The following is a 20,008-nucleotide window of genomic DNA, read 5'->3' on the forward strand; positions in this document are numbered from 1 at the left end:
GAAAATAATGTAAAGAACCCATGTCTTTCAGTGAAAAGATTTTATTTAACTTGTGAATGAAAGTTAACACAAGTTTATTATCATTGTTTGTTATCAAGATGTCATCAACATAAATGAGAATAAATAAAAATTTAGTGTTAGACTTGAAAAAGAAGAGAGAAGTGTCACATTTGGAATTGCAGAATCCCCAACTCATTAAAGTATCTTTCAACCTATCAAACCAAGCACGGGGAGCTTGTTTAAGGCTGTAGATAGCCTTGTCAAGTTTACAAATAAAATTTGGCTTCTTTGGATCAACAAAGCCCTCAGATTGCACCATATAAATATCATCACCAAGAAAACCATTCAGAAATGCATTATTTATGTCTAGTTGTCGCACTTCCCATCCTTTAGAGACAGCTAGAGTGAGCATAAGTTTGATTATAGAAGGTTTGATAACAGGGCTGAATGTCTCAAAGAAATCAATGCCAGGTGTTTAGTGGAATTCCTTGGCCACTAACCTTGCTTTATAATGCTACATACTCCCATTTGGATTGTATTTGACCTTGAAAACCTATTTGCTTCCAACTAAGGACTGAGCTTCATATACTGGAACTAAATGTCATGTTTGGTTCAAGGTTAATGCTTGATACTCAGTTTGCATGGATTTCTTCCAATTGTTATTACTAAGAGCTACTGAAACAATTACAGGTTCCAAAAAATTCAAATTATCAATAGTCTCAACAATACTTGTATAAGGAATTTTTGGCTTGTAAATTCCGCTTTTTCCTCGCGTCACCATGGGATGGCTAACTGGTTGAGTTTCTGCTTGAATTGAGGATTGTTCTGGCTCATCATTTATGGAACTTTCAACAGTAATTTCTTGAGATAAATCTCTTGGTGAGATAGAAGTGGAGCCTTTGGAACTTGATGATACCACTGAGGAAGTTTGATGCTGGTTTGTATAAGTAGAATCTGTAGTCAGATTAGTTAAATTTGAAGGTAAGTTTCATGACAATGGTGCAGAAATAATGACAGGACTTGATGATATTTTGGTATTTAGAAAACTCAAAATGGAAGGGAAATTCTTTTTCATTGAAAATTACATGTCTAGAGATATATATTCTGCCTGTAGAACTGAGACATTTATATCCTTTAAAAGATTCGCTATAGCTAAGAAAAACACACTTTGTTAAATGAAATTGAAACTTATGAGTTTGATATGGTCTAAGATATGGAAAACAGCTACAACCAAAAATCTTTAGGAATGAATAATCTAAAATTTTGTCAAATAATTTTTGCATTGGTGAAATATTTTGAAGAACATGAGTTGGTAGTCTATTTATTAAAAAGGCAGCACTTTCAAAAGCTTCCCACCAGAATTTTAATGGCATTTTAGCTTGAGCTAAGACAGTTAACCCCATTTCAACAATATGTCTATGCTTCCTTTCAGCTCTACAATTTTGAACGGAGGTATGTGGGCAAGTGTGTTTAAAAATGATTCCAGATTGTTGAGCTATTTGAGAAAATGGTAGATACTTAGTTCCACAATCTGAGTAGAGCTGCTTTATTTTTCTGCCAAATTGATTTTCAACAAGATTTTTAAAATGACTAAAGGCTTGAACAACATCACTTTTGAATTTTAAAGGATAAATCAAAGTGAAACGACTAAAATCGTCAATAAAGTGTATGTAAAATCGATAACTACAAGATGAAAGTAATAGTGCAAGTCCCCAAAGATGGGTATGAATTAAATCTAAAATAGATTTTGCATGCGATTTAGAATTTCTAAAAGGCAAAGCATGTGATTTTCCAAGTTGACAAGCATCACAAAAATTCATTTCATTAATTTTTGAATTGATATTACATAATTTCAAAACTTGAAATAATACTTTTGCAGATGGATGGCCTAATTTCTTATACCACTCATCCTCTTTGGAAGAATTAAAAGAACTAACAGACTCTGAATTTGATAAATCTGTTGAAAGTGAAATGACTCTGACTTTGATTTTGTGATGTTAGGGTTAATTGGATTGGAAACAGCTTCAAACTTGTACAGACCATCTTCAAGCTTCTCTTATAGAATCACTAGTCCCGTTAGCTTGTCCTTCATAAAATAACTAAAATAATTAAACTCAACATTTACCTTATTGTCAGTCACCAATTGAGAGATACTTAGCAAATTCTTTGTGGTACTCGGAATATATAACATATTTTTAAGCAATAAATTCTTTCATTGAGTAAGAAATCTTGAATTACTTACATAGCTAATATCAAGTTTACTTCCATTGCCTATGACAAGACAATTCTTACTAGTATAACTTTGTTTCTGCTGTAAACAATCCAAATTATTGGTGACGTGATGGCTGGCTCCTAAATCTGCTTACCAAGAAGGATCATCAATGGTTTCAGGTGAAGCCATAAATGCATTGGGTGCCTAATTTCTATTTTGGTTGATCTGATATGATGTGTTGCCTGTGAAATTTTGATCAAATCTATTCCAACAAACTGCAGCGGTGTGGCCTACTTTGTTGCAAAGTTGGCATACAGGTCTGTTGCCATTATTTCGTCCTTCCTTTCCTCTAACTCTTCCTCTAGTGCCTCTGCTGTAGTTATTTGTGGGTCGTTTTTGTCCTCTTCCATAATTTCAATTGGTGAACTTGGGTTCAGATTTGTTTATTGCCATATGAGCTGCAGCTTGGCTCAGATTGATACCTCATGTTTGATACCTGTTGAGTTGTTCTAACCTACTCTTAAATGTCAACAAAGTACTCTGCAATTCAATCCATGATATTGAGTCTTTGTCGCTGAGTTGAACCACTATTAGTGTGTATTCTGCATCAAGACCATTTAAAATTTGAGTAATTAGATCAGGTAAAGATATTGGACTACCTACTAATGTCAGCTTGTCAGAAAATGACTTCATTGTAGTCAAGTATTCCTCCATCTTCATTCCTCCTTTCCTTGTTTTCTGCAATTCACCTCTATAGCAGATGACTCTGGATTTTGTGTGTGCACCTGAAAGCTCTTTTACTGCATCCATAACTCCTTGGAAGTTGATTTCTTCATTATTTGTGAAGCTATATCTGGATTCATGGTGCTATTTAGCCATCCTAATAGCAATTGATCATGTGAGACCCGTTCTTTATATTTTGAATTGGGTATTTTTACTGTACTATCCAGTGTGGTTCTTTGCATAAATTCAGGAGGACATGGTTTGGTACCAAGAATATAGCCATCCAATTTGTGGCATTTGATGACTGGCATGATCATTGTCTCCCACAAGAAATAATTTGTTCGATCAAGTTTGATCGCGTTGTATTGAGTGAGTGAAACTTTATTTTGCAGGTTGGATGAAGGGAATGGTTCACCAGAACTTGGAGTATTTGGAGGAGTGGCCATGTTTGGCTTGTTTTTAGCGTTGGCTAAGATTTGGCTCTGATACCAAGAGAGAAATTAAGAAAATTTGGAATAATGGCTCAGTAGTTCTTTATTGATATTTCATTCATATTTATATCATATTTACAACAACCAGAGATAATATTAAGAGATTACAAACTGATTTAATGCTACAAAGTAGGACTATCTAAACTGAATATAAATTGACTACTTTCACTGAAACTCTCTCATATAGTTGTATAAATGTAGGCTGGAATATCTGAACTAAAGTTGAAGTAGTCACACAGTAAATATCAAGTTGTTTTAACTACAAATAAAAAAAAAACAAAAAAAAAACATACACCATAGAGTAAGTTTCAGATGACAAAAGCAAAACTATCCCAATATGAAAACCTAGAGGATGGATACTACCAATGATAAAAGAATACTCTAGAGAAACTTGAGAATAGTTTTTGCTATAGTTTTTAGGTTAATAAGTGATAATTGTAAATAAAATATATATTCTTTATGTAAAAAAGTTCAAACAGTTAAAAAAATTTACGCAGGTGGCTCGAGTAACAACTAATTTAGTTGTAATGTTTTGCTATTAAGATATGAAGCACTTTTATAGCATGCATCCACACATGCACTCGGAGATTATTTGTAGAAAAAGTTAAAAATTCAATCAAATTAACCTACACAAGTTCAGGGGCGAAATCGACCATTTCTCCAGTCATATTGTATGAAAAATGACTGTCAATATGTAAAATATTTCGGCTAGGAAGCTCCCAGAAAAATCACTTTGTGCTTTTACACGACGGAGAAAATTCCAATTTTTCTTTTCTAATTCTCTCATGCTCTTGCGCCTTCTATAGCGAAAGTTCATACGAGGCACGCCGACTCATCACTATTCCCACGCTGCCTAGAGCGTGAAATACACGAAATGATCCCAATGGCTGTATGTAAACAAGTGCACGGTTACTAGCGCGAGGAGACATTTATTTAGGGCGTGTGAAATTTTCTATCTTTTTCCTGCGCTGTGCTGTCCCTCTGCGCAGGTAAGCACGTCATTTTCACGTGCTCTGCTTTCTCAATTCCTTGATTTTATTTTGTATAAAACGGAATATAAATGAAATGGCAAAAAAACGCCGTCTAATGCCGGCATATAGGAAGATGATGATAAAGGACACGCCGTGATTGTGTCTACATAAAACGATGGCCGTTAAAACAACCGCTATGGAATAAAAGGATTTGACCAAAAAATATATGGACGGTTAAGATGCCGAATCATGGACATCAAAATCAAGCCCCTGCATTTCCACCACGTCATCCACCAAAACACTCTTTAAGGCCACGCTCGTCGAGAGTAGCACCAGTTGGCATATTTAGAAAAATGAATTAATTAGATTTATAAGATTTTTATGATGTAATCGTGCTCGGTGCTTTAAAAATTTGAATATTTTTTTTCAATATTAAATTTATTAATATTTTAAGAAACTATTTTCAAATTCCTTAATTTTCAACTACATTATAAAATGGTTTAATCTAATTGAAGAGTCGATAAATGAGATCCGTTGAGAGTTGATAAAAGCTTTGGCAAATATTGGATATAATTGGATAATTAAAAATATTTAGTTCAGTTAATAGTTATTTTTTATTAAATAATTATATATAAATATTTAAAAAATAATAGTTAATAGCTGATTTTTTAGTCTGAGCTGCTGATTGTATTATCTCTATTTTTAAGGGTCTTTTTATCAATTAATAGCTAGTTTGATTTTATTTATTTATTTGGACTCTATTTTTCTAATCAAAATAGATAAAAATTGCTTCTAAATTGATTTTATAAGATTAAATTTTATACTTTATAATAAATTTATTATTTTAAAATTATTTTTAGTAATTAAATAATTATAATTATGATATTTAAAACTAAAATTTTTTATTAGTAGAATGAATATTTAGTTTTTATTTTAAACTTTATAAATATTTTTAATAATAAATATAATTAAATTATACTTTTTAAATTATTATAAATTATTTTTGTTAGTTTGTATATTAATTATAATATAATAAAAAATTATATTTAACAATAAATTATATTTTTAATAATCATTAATATACTACCAACAACCGTTAATAAAATTTTACTAAACAATTTAATTTATTAGCCACGACCTACCATTTAGATTAATCAATTGAACCAAACAAACTCTAAATATTTTTTTAGCTTAAATCAATTAAAAAAATTTTAAAGTTGGTCAATATTTTAAAATAAGAAAATTAAAGTAACGTCCTAGTAAAATTTGAAGAAATCTTAGTAAACTCAAACAGTTGGGTTTAATATTTTATTTAAAAATTGAGATAATAAAATATTAACTTTACAGTATCTAGATTTGATCAGGTCTAATTACAAATTAAATTTTAAATTTCATACTTTTTACAATTTTATTCAATTATTTTAAAATTTTAAAACAAATACGCATTATTTAAATTTATTTTTAAAAAGTATTTTTTAACGATAATTTTTGAAGTTTCACAATAAAAAATGATATTGAAAGTCTATTATACTTATTAAAAGAATAATAGTTATGAATGAACAAAAATAGTTTATCTTAGACTTAAAAATATAATAATTAAAAATCTCATATATGTGTATTACTTGACATGTTTTACATCTAAATACAATAATTTTTTTTATTAATTTACTAATTTTAATGTTAGTAAACAGAATTGACAATTTCTTTTATTAAATAACTATTTTATTATTAAAAATAAATTAAAAGTATAGATACTTATTTTACAATTTTGAAACATTTAGATAAAATTATTAAAAAGTATAAAATTCAGAATTTAATTAGTAATTAAGTGGTTTGACTAAAATTATAATGTCTTTGACTCATTACTTCAACTATTTAAGTTTAATCTCAATAAAATTCTAAAGTTTTGCTAATCAGAATTTGCAGCAGAGGTATTGTGAAAAAGCTATTACTAGTATATACCTAATTTATGGAGAAATCTACTGAAAATTCTTATCTAAATTGTAACTAAAAAAAAATGACATATATGCATGAGTTTTTACATTTTGATACTGAAATATTGATAGGTAATTTATTATTTAAAACTAATAAATATATACTAATTATTTATTTATTTGGTGTTTAAATAATACGTACACTAAATCTAGATAATTGTTTTTTCTAAATATGTTATTTGATATATAATTGTAGATTAGAGATATAAGTACATTTATCTCGTAAAAAAAAAGAATTAAAATGTATTTCTTCCATACCTTATTAATAGTTTTTTTTAATTAAATTTTTAGTTATTCATAGTTATTGTATATTTAATATATATATATCAAGTTTTTAAGTTTTTATTATATTGAAATATATCTAATAAATAAAATTATTGTTTAGTCAATTCTTTTATTATAACTGAATTTACTAAATATTTCTTTAACCCAAATAAATACTAACAAACAACAAATAGTACTCTTTTCTTAAAACATATCAATCGACTCATCTTTTTGCATGGATAAATTTATGTTTAATTTTTTGATTCATTAAATTTTTATATTGACATATCTATCTATTTATTTTGACATATATACTTATTTTTAACATATGAAATTTAAATTTATGTCTAATTTTATAGTTCTTTCTATTAATTAATTACATTTTGAATTAAATAGTGGCTCTAATTCTAAAAAATAACATATTAATTATATTATAATATTATATTCAATTATAAATTAATTTTTTAATTATAAAATAATTTTTTAAATAAGTAAAATCAATTATTTTAATGATATTAATTTATATAATAATAAAACTAATTAATTACTATTTTTAAAATAATTTTTATATTATTGCACTAATAAAATTTTAAAATCTTAAAAATTAAAAAAAATATTTAAAAATAGTTAGTTTGCTATTATTTTTTGAAATATCATAAATTCATGTTAAATATTAAAATTTTTATTAAATTATATCTGTCAACATAACCTTATAATCAAAATAATAATAACAGTCGTGCAACGCATGAGTAAGCGACTAATATCATATAACTCTATAGCATATACTAGTAATTAATAAAACCTAAGAAATAATCCCAGTTTAGTCCCTTTTAGGAATTTAATTAACCGAATCTTATAGAAATTCGTTTGAAAGTTCTATCAAGATTTTGGTAGAATTTTTTTTAATCTCTCGGTGCAATTTTGATAGGTCGTTTTTAATTTATATAAAAATTAAAAATTATCATTATTTCTGTTTTTTTAGTAATAAAGTTTTTAATACGATACACGATAATCTAAATATTGATAGACTTACCAATTTACTTATAAATTTTGAGATTCAAATTAGAATTCAGTAAAAAATATGCAATTTCAAAATAACACAAAGTAAAAGTTAATCATAAATATTAATATTTATGTTAATAAAGATGATTATAGACATTAAACTAACAACTATAGTTTTTAAAAGCAAAACAAATCAAGTATCCATGGATCATTATTAGAAAAACTTTAGTCTCTTATATTCTTTTCTTTTTGTTCTTTAACAAAATTTTAACTTTTCTATATTATATTAATTGCGCATAAAAAATAAATTAGTATATTTTTGAAAAGAATTTTATAATCTTTTACTGTAAAAAATATCGAATTTTTTTTCATATATGAGTTTTATTAATCTATAATATATGAGTATTGAATTATCCATCTATAATAGATTAAAAATAAAATGATCTATATCTTTAGACGAACCAAAAATAAAAAATGACATGTCAAATTGATAAAAAAAAATTTATTTCTTATATTATGCTAGCGGAATTGAGTGGGGTGTGCATCCTATTATGTCTATTTCTTATTATCTTATATTGTATTTTATTGAAATCTATAGCGTTTATGAAATTTATTTACAAATCTAAAATTTATATATTTTGAATAAAGTGATAGCTAATTTAGAATTTCACATATTTAAATTTATATGAAATTAGTTATAATTAAATTAAATTATATCAAAATAAATAAAATTTATAAATAAATTATATATTATTTTATCAATATATTCTATAATACTAAAATATCTTATTTAATTTTATTATTTATATTTAATTTTATTTCTTGTATAAAATAAAATATATTTTTTAACGAAACATAACATTAATTTGTTGATGATGTAATTGATTCTTATTTTCTTTGCTTGGGACTGCCCCCTCTTCTTACCAAGAAAAAAGAAAAGAAAAGAAAGTATAAATAAGTAGACATGCATTCCAAGAAAGTAAAACGGATTCATATAAATTTACATAAAACGTTTTGTTTATAATTTAGATAAAAAATTTAACATGCAAAATTTATAAAATTTTACAGAAAAAAATATATATTAAAACTGTTATTAAATAAATACATAAGTTTTAAAGTATTTTTTATATTATTAATTATGACAATTTAAAATTCAACTACAATTGTATATCTCTAACTTAAATTGGAATCAAATTATATATAATATAATATATATATATATATATATATATATATATTCAAATTACTATATCTCAATATTTATTATTTTTATTCACCAAGACTAATTAAAAGTAGTAAACAACTCAATTCTATTTGTGAAAGTGTAATGATTTATAGAATTAAATAATTAAATAATTTCTATTATTATTATTATTATTATTATTATTATTATTATTATTATTATTATTAATTGTCTATCCATGCGTTAAACAATGTTTATTATTATTTTGATAATAAATATAATTTAATTAATTATTTAATATTTAATATCGAATAATTTTAAAAATAATAGCAAATTATATTTTTAAATTCTCTTAAATTTTTAAAATCTTATTTATATTATTATATTAATAAAATATTTATTAATATTATCTTTAAATTAATTATATTGACTATTTTTAATATATTTACTTATTAACTATAATATTATATAAATTAATACTATCAATATAATTGTATTACTATTTTGTAAAATTAAAAATTAATTTATAGTGAATATAATATTTAAAAATATTATTTAATTAAAAAATTAATTAATTAATTAATATAATATTAAAATATAATTAATATGCTATCTCTTATAATAATCATTATCTAATTATAAAACTGTTTTATTAGTAATATATTATTTTTAGGATTAGAATGAGGATTTATTTAGGAATATAAGTTATTAATCAATAAATTAATAGAAAAATTATAAAATTATACATAAACTTGAATTTTAAGTGTCAAAAATATTAGATATGTCAAAATAAAAATTATACATGTATGAATAAATATTTTTAAATAAATTAACAATATAAAATAGTTATTCTAAAATTTTAAATTTAAATATAATAATTAAAAAATAGAAATTAAAATGTAATTAATAATTGGCTTTTTTTGTTATTATTATTATTTCGCTATCAAGACATATATGGAATTAAGGAATTAAGCACAGCGACCTAGTTTGAGGAACCGAAGATTCTGTTCAAATCGCCAGTTTAGATTTAGAAGTTGCTGGAATCCAATCGCCAGAGAATTCCAAAGGTGTGAAAGGATTTGATATACAAGGGTACCCCAGCTTGGTTTTCCAAGAAAAGAGTCCAAATATGTAGTTTATTGTATTAGTATTGTCTACAAATTATTATTATTATTATAAAATTATATATATATAATATATATATATATATATTAAATACTAAATAATTTTATTAATAATAATATATTAATAAAAAATTAGTAGTTGATATTTTTTCTATAATTTATTGTCTTTAATTTTTATAAAAATTTACATTTAAATTATATAAATTTCATCATAAGTATATATAAATATATTACGATGTAAAGTAATGTTATAAATTTTTATAGAATATAAATGTATATAAAAATATTATAGGATTAAAAATATATACAGGTGAATAAATAAATTAATAAAATTAAATTAAAAATATCATATATTTTTTACTTCTTGACTTCAATTTTAAGAAAAAATTGTAATGAATTAGGATTACATTAGATTAGTTACTAATTAATTATAATAAAATTAAATTAGTTACATATATAATTAGAATAGAATAAAATTAATAATTACTGGTTAATTATAAAAATATTTTTATTAGAATTAAGAGATTAATCACTAATAAATTCTATTAAGATTAAAATTTAAATTAATTATATTTTTAATTAGAATTAAATAAAAAAATTATTAATTAATTATAAAAATATTTTTATAAATTCAAAAATTTACCCTTTCATGCTTTTACATATATCATAAATATATTACAGATAAGAGTAAATTTGTTTTCATTTTATCAAATAAAATAAAGCACTTGTACTTCCTTACCTTAAATATTTTATTGTAAATTATTTTACATTAAATGCAATATAATTTTATGGTATTTTATAAGTTAGCAGATTGGAACATATTCACTTTAACTTGATTTAATTGTAAAATAATTTTAATATTAATTTCACTTATTAAATAAGAAAATTAATGTATTTTATCATTATTTCTAATTAATACATTAGTTAATAAGTTAATTTTTCTGCTCTAAATAATTGTATTAATTCTAAAACTAGTGAATTAATTATATTATTTATAGTTAATTTATAAATATAATTAACACATCAATTATAATATTGAGCAAAAGAATCTAAAAAACTAAAAATTCTATTAGAAAAATTTAAAATGTTGAAGAAAATGAAGATTAAATTAGTTTTATTTCTTATCTATATTCATATTTGGACAAACAGAAAAAATGAAAAGGAAAAAGTAATTTGCTTTTTCTCGTAAATCAATAATTATAAAGGTAAAGTAGTAAATTTACCTTCTATTGTTTCGCCATTTTAGAGAAAAATGGTTTTTATAAGCCCACGGATAATATTACCATTTTTGTTTCATTTGATTTTCATCCCCTCCCTATTTCGATTCGACCCATCTGCTGCAAAAAGATGTTGGCCTCTGCCATACTAATCCACCCCACACCTCAGGCTTTAGCTGAAAATAGACTTCTTTTCTCTGGCTTCCATTAGACAGACAGACACACTCACACACTACTTTTTATAGAATGGACTTATTTGTAAATATATAAAGATAGGAAGGGCAAAAGACTCGTCTTAAATTATTAAAAACAAAAATTGTTTCTTAAAAGAGAACTTATGCACAAAATAACTAAATATATATATCAATTATTCAGTGTTAAAATCTGTCTATATGCATCAATTTTTTTTTATTTGTTGCTGTATAAACATAGGAAAAATTAGGCATTCGGCAAAGCATTTAGCAAGAGGAAGAAGCTAAGTGGACAGAAAACATGGACAAATGTCTGTTTCCATTAATTGGCGGATTAGCGGAGAAGAGTACCCACGTCTTGGATTTAGATTTGGTAGCCACAACTTATTAAAATCCTAATAAATCGCCATTAACCCATATGATATATTATTATTATTATTAACCCACCACTAACTCACAACTCATACCTCCTCTCGAACCCCCCCCCAAAAAAAATAAAATAAAATAAAATAATCAAACTTTTGAAATACCTCTACTCTGCTGGGCAATGTCACATGCAAGACAAGTGCCTTCTAAAACCAGTCAAAAGGACCCCACTAACTTACCTTACCTGGCATCAACTCTGTTTGGCCCCCACTACAAATACCATTACACATTTGCGAACACTCTCTCCTTCCTCTCCCCCTATATTTTCCTTCTTTTTAAACTGGGCACAGCAAGGATCCCTTATTTAGAGCGCCCGCCCCTCTTTTTTCTTTTTTGGTTATTTGGTTACACTGGTTTTGCGTTACTACTAGAGAGGGCTCTTTTTGGTTAAGCGCAAGTTATTCTATTTTTGACTGGGACCCCGAGACTGCAAATCCAGCAAGAATCCAACTGGGTTGCTATCAAATCTTAACTGAGCAGCAAACCGTCCCCATTTGCTCAAATCATTACTTGTTCTCTTATTTCCAGTTCTTGCTGCTGCCGCTGCTATTGTTTTTTGTTAGGGTTATTTCTCAAAAGATGGCTGAGAGTTTAGACGACGGTGAGTTTTGGCTGCCCCCTCAGTTCCTAACCGACGACGATATGTTCATGGACGATAGCAACAAGAAGAAGAGCAGTAACTGCAGTAATATCAAGACTGTTAAAGATGGGTATGGCCTTGAAACGGACTGTTTCAAGAATTTCTTTCCGTTTGAGTTTGGTACTTTTGGGATTTCTTCGGATCTCAGTTCTCCGGTTGATGAGTCGGTTATTAGCTCTACCGAAGAGAGTGATGAAGAGGATTACATCGCTGGTTTAACCTGCAAAATGGCTCGTTCGACACTCGAAACATGTGGAAACGAAACCACCAAGGTATATATTCATATTGCTAAATGGTCCTCCGGTTGTAATTTTGTGCTGTTCTATTTTAGTTTCTTTATGGGTTTTCTTGTGATTTAACAGGAGGCTCTGTTATCTGGTTCACCGCAATCAACACTATGCGGAGTTGTTGGAAATGGGTATAGAAGTAGCCAAGGTTCAAGCCGTGGAGGAAGTCCAAATGGGTGCTCTAAGGTTTCCTCACAGCCGGCCACTTGGGATTTACTGCATGCGGCGGCAGGTGAAGTGGCAAAAATCAGCATGAATCAACAAGAAGAAGGGTGTTATTATGGCTTCAACCGTGGAATCTTGGGTCCACCTCGAAAACCCTCTCAAGTCTCTGTTCCTCTCAAAAGCTCAAACCACCAGGATTTTAATCTCTACAACGGCAACCTACAGCACTCACTTTCTTACCAGAAGTTACAGGCATCTCAAGTGTGCTCTCAAATTCTCTTCTTTTTGTTGTTTTTTTTTCTTTAGAGTTAATTTTGTCAATTTATTTATTATGTGTGTTTTGTTTTCCGTTGTCTTTTTACAGTTTCAGCAGCTGAGGCAGCAACAAATGATGAAGCAACAGAGAAATAATGTTTGGGCAGCAGGGCCGCAAACAAAGGGACTTTACCAACAACAGCAACAAAAACAACCAGTAGTCCACGACAGCAGAGGAAGGAATCATGGAAAACCATTGGGTTTGTGTCCATCTGCCTGGCCTCCTCTACAGCAGGCTCAGCAACAGGACCAAGGCAATTTTGGCATGCGGGCTGTGTTTCTTGGCAATACTGGTGCGAAAAGGGAGTGTGCTGGCACTGGCGTTTTCTTGCCTCGCCGTGTTGGAGCCCCAACTGAAACTCGCAAGAAGCCAGGTATTTGATTACCCTGTCTTTCCCTTTTTAATTTTGGGAAATTTTGAGGTTTAGTTGGCAGTACTGTTGGTTTAGTTGGGAATGAAATTAAAATTTCCATTAACATCTATGGATATGGTGGGTGGGAAATTTCCATTAATTGCTCTACTGCTGAGTCTTAACACATCGTTGTCATAGCATTAACATCTAACTTAAAATTGTTCGTTGCTAACTTTTGATTTGCGGATTTCTTAACAACAGCTTGCTCGACGGTGCTGTTACCAGCTAGAGTTGTTCAAGCCTTGAACTTGAACTTGGACGACATTTCTCCTCAGCCCCAATATCAGCCTCCTCGTTTTAATGGAAGTTTCATTGCGGATAGTAGTGAGTATTGTAAATTTTTATTTTGGGCCTACATGATTTTCTTCAATTAGTTTATTAAGAAAGGAAGATGTGCAATATTGGCTAATGGTTAAATTTTGTTTCTTCTTTTTTGTTGTTCTGCAGATAATGCATTGAGGTTTCGTAATAACAATAATGTTTCCTATCAGAAGCGCAATCTCAGGCCACAGCCAGAAATGAACAATGAAGTGAGGTTACCTCAGGAATGGACTTACTGAACGACCCATCATTTTCAATGGGGTTTAATTATAGTCTTATTGTTTTGTTCTTTTGGTTAGGAGTTTTAGGAAAGTGAAAGGAGATTTCAAAGTTGAAAGAAAATAAAAAATGAATGGATAATTGTTAGTTCTCTATGTAGGATAAAGCGCTAGTATTAGTATAAAACAAATAGTTTTCCGGAGGAAATTGGGAAAGAAGGATGGTTTCTGGGTAAGAATTAGGGCAAAAATAATTTTTCAAGTTTCAGGATAACAAGTATTATACGATGCAGCAGGAGCGGTAGCAGATTTTGTTCGTTTTTGTTTGGCTCAAGGGAAAAAGAAAAGCTGGGTGGAAAGGAGATTCTCTATTTCTCTGCTTTGGTGTTTCAGATTTTAAAATAAGTGTGATTTTGCTTTTTGGAAAGAGAGTCTGATGAGAGTAGTGTGATTAGTGAAAGGAGGAGTGAGATATGGTAACTCCCTTCTTCTTGTAATGCCATCACTGTAAATGGGTATTTTGCGTCATCTATCTGTAAAATGCTTCATTGCAGGCCTGTCCACCCACTCTCCAATGGCCATCAAGTAATAAAATAATGAAATGGGTATTTGATTTTTCAATTTCAGTCTCTCCCCTGTTCTTTTCTCTCATTAATTCTTTTGCCATGTACTTGGCGTCTGCTAATGTATACATTTGTGTGTTGTCTTGGGCCTTTGTAATTAATTGTCAAAGGCATGAGTCTTTTCTCGAGCGATGTGCTTGCCCTGCTTTCTATGTGTTCTACTATTGTTTATACTTTGCTTCTATCACAGTTGTCAATTCTGTCCTTCAGAAGAAAATACGCTAATAAAAGGTGACTTAATAAAAAATAGTGTTTAAAATTTAAGTTCCAAGTATGCTAATTAATAATGAAAAAGACAGGCATAGTCAATACTTGATATGGCTTAGGAACAAAGGATCCGATCTGGCCACTCCACTGCTGGTCTTTGAGCTGTCAATGCAGTAGGGGTGTTGGCGTGGCGCGTGCTCCTTTTTTATTTTGTAGTCGTCTATCCACAAAGTGTCCTTTCTTTTGAGATATTTCATTTACACATCTCTTTTTCATTAACCCTCTAAAAAACTTTTGCTCAGTAGAGGAAGAGACGTTGCTTTCCTAGCTTCACACACTGTACGGCCGGTAAGCAATCAGCACTATTTGCCGGCTAAGGTGTGTCTCATATATATATATATTTTTTTTCTTTCTCTTAAAAGATATTTTCTCCGTAATTTGGTAAGCACTACCTGTGGATACGGGTTCGACGCGAATTAATGGTGTGCTTGGGGAATGTCATTTCGAGCCACGTCGGTTGATGTGTCCTTTGGGACGGTGTTGGTGGCGGTGGCGGGGTGGGGGTGGGGGTGGGGTGGAGGTGTTTGTTTGCTGTTAATGATTTGACTTGATCATATCATAATGTTTAAAATTGTACTTGGACTTTTGGTTTGCGCCAGCTAGTTCTCTAAATTGTCTTGAGTAATGATTTTTCTTCTTTTTACTGTTAATATATAAGTAAATTATAGAAAATACATGTTCGTATAATACCAATGAACTTATATATTTATATATAGCTCAACCGTTATTGCTACACTTATATTTTTTAAAAGTTTAATGAAAAAATTCTTAAAATGGAAAAACAACTTTATTCCTAAATAAAAGATATATTAGATCCATATAGCTTTTCACGATAGGTAAAGGGCAAATTTTTTCAAAAACAATTCTTGTTAATAAAAAGAAATTTCTAGATTTGTCTTTATTATATTTTATTCACTTATATTATGTATTTAATATTAAATAAATATTACGATTATATTATGTATTTTTTATTTTCATAGTTTGATAATATCTTTTAATTTTTTATATTGTATTTTTTATTCTTATTTTCAATATAATTTATAGGTTTAACATACATTTATACCTTTGAATTTATTCAACACTTTAATTTTAATTTAATATCCATTTAAAGTTTACTTTTTAATAGTTCTTAACACGTAAATATATTGAATAAAGACACTGTAGAAAGGTGTTATAATAATCATAAAAATATATATTTAGATATTTATTAAATTTTATTAAGAGTTAAGTTTAAATTAAATAAATGACTAAAGTTTAAAGATAAATAGGCATTTAACTTTTTTATACTTAAAATGATAGTTTGAATACGATATATTTTTTAATTATGCCGAATGAGTATTGGTGAAGTTGATTGAACCCGATACTGTGGCAACGGAGAAGGTGATTAATTTGGATGTTGACCTTTCAGAAATCAACTCATAAAAGAATTAAGTGAATAATTTTAATTTTTAATGGATTTTAGAATTATCGAAATGAGTTTATGGAGAGGACAAGAAACAGAACCATTGACTCACCAATTCAGCTACATATAATCAATATTTAATCTCCAATTGCAAAGGGGAACATAAAAAAATCGAGAAGTAAATAATGCCCTTTGCTACAAATATGAGTGAGGCAAAAATAGACTTCATTTCTTTTCTTTTTCTCCCTAAAATGAAGAAAAGAAAAAAACATGAAAAAGAAAAGTACCGTTAAAGGCGACAAAGAAAAGAATAATAACATGAGAAATTAGTCAAAAATTGGAAATGCCTGAAGATGAAGAGGATGAGCAACTCCAAGATATTTGTTATCAAAAGAAAAAAGAAATAAATATCGGAAAGCACTTCCCGACAAATCGCTATGCCAAAGGACCTAAATCGCTGTTTGTGGAAAGGATCCTAAAAATTCAACGGTTGCTCAACCAATCAACCAAAATCAACCTAATAATTGCCCTCCATGATGTATGCGAGTGAGTGAGATATATTATGCAAACAGTCATACCAACTGTAGTTGGAGAAGCCAATGAGCCCTTAGCCCAGTCATTAAAAGTGGGGCACTCTTGATTTAAAGATCACAGGTTTAAATTTATCTTTTACTTCATGTTATTTGTTTGCACATTATTTCTTGAAACATAAAGAAGAAAGCTCCTAACTTATTAAATTTATTTTTTTCTGTACACCTATTATTTTAATGAGATTTTTAATCCAACTAACCTAAATTTAATGAAAATAGAATTTCTACAATAATTGCATCTGATATCATTTCATAATATAAATTCTTAACACGACTATTATTATTATTTTAATTATAAAATTAAATTGATAAATATAATTTAATAATTTTTTAATATTTAATATTTATTTATAATATTTAAAAATGGAAAACTAACTATTTTAAAAAATTTATTTTTTAAAAATTTAAAATATTATTAGTAAAAATCTAAAAATTATTTTAAAATATTAATTAATTAATTTTAATATTATATAACATAATAATATAATTGATATTATTATTTTTAGGATTAAAAACTTATTATATAATGAAAAATTAATTTATTATTAAAAATAATATTAAAATATAATTTAAGATATTATCCTTTAAAATTAAAATTATTGTCTAACTAAAAATTAATTTATTAATTAATATAATATTAAAATATAATTAATATACTATTTTTTAGAATATGATTAGTATTATTATCTGAATGAAAAACTATTTATTACTAAATTATTTAAATATTATAAACAATGCTATTTTTTAAGATTAGAATAAGTATTTAATTAGAAATATTATTTATTAGTTAATAAATTAATAGAAAAACTATAAAATTACACATCTTATGTATCAAAATAGTATATATATCAAAATAAAAATTTCACATATCAAAAATTAAATACGAGTATAAAATATTTTAAATTTCAGAAATTAATATATATATATATATATAATAATTTCTAAAATTTAAGAGTTTTTTAGCATTTATGTTTAATTTTTACACATAAAATTTTTATTTTGATATATGTACTTACTTTTGACACATGTGATTAAGCTTATGCATAATTTTATAATTTTTTTAATTTATTGATAAATTACATTTCTAATTAAACAATAACTTAATTCTGAAAAGTAACACATTAATTATAATCTAATATTATATTAACTAATAAATAGTTTTCTAATCAAATAATGATACTAATTTTATTTTATTTTTATATTATATTAATTAATAAATTAATTTTTCAATTAGATAATATTTTAATCTATAAAATAACATCTTAAATTATATTTTTAGTATTATATTTAATAATAAATTAAATTTTTGATTATATAATAAATTTTTAATCCTAAAAATAATAATATAAAGTATATTTATATATTAATTTATATAATTTAAAAATTAATTAATTAATAATTTTTAAAATAGTTTTTATATTATTGCATTAATAAATATTTAAAATATTGAAAAGATTAAGGACATTTAAAACTAGTTAGTTTGTTATTCTTTTTTAAAATTTTGTAAGTTAATATTAAAATTTTAAAAATTTTATTAAACTAATTAACTTAATTTTATAATCAAAATAATAACAACAGTCATCCAACGCACGGATAAACAACTAGTAATAATGTAATTGCTATGCACATAGCTATTAACTTTCGAAATAAATAAAATGAAATCCTTAATAGCTAATCCTTGGTATCATCTACAAATTCCGAACAAAGTCACTTATCATATTAGTCTAATTCGGTTATTTAGAAATTATCAGTACTGTATCAAATTTGGTTCTTTTAAAATTGAAAGTATTAATACTATACTAAATCAATTTTTACGGTTAAATACAATTCAGTTCGGTGCTATTTTCGATTCTAAAAGTTAAAGAAATACACAACTTCAAATCTTATTTTTAATCAAAATATTCAGAGAAAATACAATTACCAAAAAAAAAAAAGAAATTAGCATAAAAATTGGAATTAGAATTGTAATCACATTCTCGAACAATCTATTTTGCAATTCAGTCACTTACAAATATAAACTATTAAAATAAATGCTACCGCTATCATAAAAATATTTTACAAATAGTAATATTAAAATAAAAAAATTAATATAATACATACACCATCACAAAAAAATAGCAAAGGAATCCTTCATAGACCACATTTATACTTTGTTTGCAAAAAACAATAGTTAGAGAATGAAAGGGTGGGGAAAAAAGGTGAGAAAAAAAAATAGAAAAGAAAGAGTTTTCATTACTCTTATTTGGAAATGTATGAAAGTGGAGAAAAGAAATGGAGATAAAAAAAAAAAAAAAATTATTACTTAAAATATTGTAGAAGAAAGAAGAAGTAATTTTTTTTTTTTAAATTCGAATTATTATTTTACTCTTTATATTAAACTATGATTAAGCTGAAAAGAAAAATATGTAACCAATTTATACATATAAAAATAAATAATAAAAGCGATTTTAGATTTATAAAATAATATAAATTAAACGCACAATAAGATTTTGACTATTTGAGCATATATAAAAATAATTTTATATGAATAACTAAGAAAATAAGCAGCATTACAATTTTGATAAAAATAATTCAGATTAAAGTACTAATCATGGCTAAAGTATACTTTAAACAATAAAAAATTCACTTTTCTTTTATGTTTAATTTAAAAAACTACACAATTATATCTTTATATATATATATATATATATATATATAATTAACTTAATCACTAAAATCTATCAAAATAAAAACTAAATTAACAAACTAAAAATAACAATAGTTGTAGCCTAACGATAAAAATATGTAAAAACAACAAAATAATCAAGCAGTACAATTAGCTTTTCCTATAAATAATAAATAATATTGGCCTTAAAAAATAAAAATAGAAAAAGAAAAGAAAAATAGATAAAAGAATATCATTGTTTGGGTAATTTGGTGACTTGCTAATAAAAATATGCAATTCTCCCCTCTTTCCTCTAAAAAAAATT

General features: G+C 26.3%; 1 protein-coding gene across 1 annotated transcript; it reads left to right on the forward strand.

The window, feature by feature from the left end:
* Positions 1-12,046: 12,046 nt before the first annotated feature.
* On the forward strand, positions 12,047-14,778 carry LOC8269627. Its single transcript, XM_048369790.1, has 5 exons — positions 12,047-12,710; positions 12,801-13,151; positions 13,255-13,579; positions 13,820-13,942; positions 14,066-14,778. The coding sequence occupies exons 1-5, from the start codon at positions 12,378-12,380 to the stop codon at positions 14,176-14,178; spliced, it is 1,245 nt and encodes a 414-aa protein (XP_048225747.1). The 5' UTR covers positions 12,047-12,377; the 3' UTR covers positions 14,179-14,778.
* Positions 14,779-20,008: the final 5,230 nt, after the last annotated feature.

Source organism: Ricinus communis, chromosome 10 (assembly GCF_019578655.1).
Source record: "Ricinus communis isolate WT05 ecotype wild-type chromosome 10, ASM1957865v1, whole genome shotgun sequence".
NCBI lineage: Eukaryota > Viridiplantae > Streptophyta > Magnoliopsida > Malpighiales > Euphorbiaceae > Ricinus > Ricinus communis.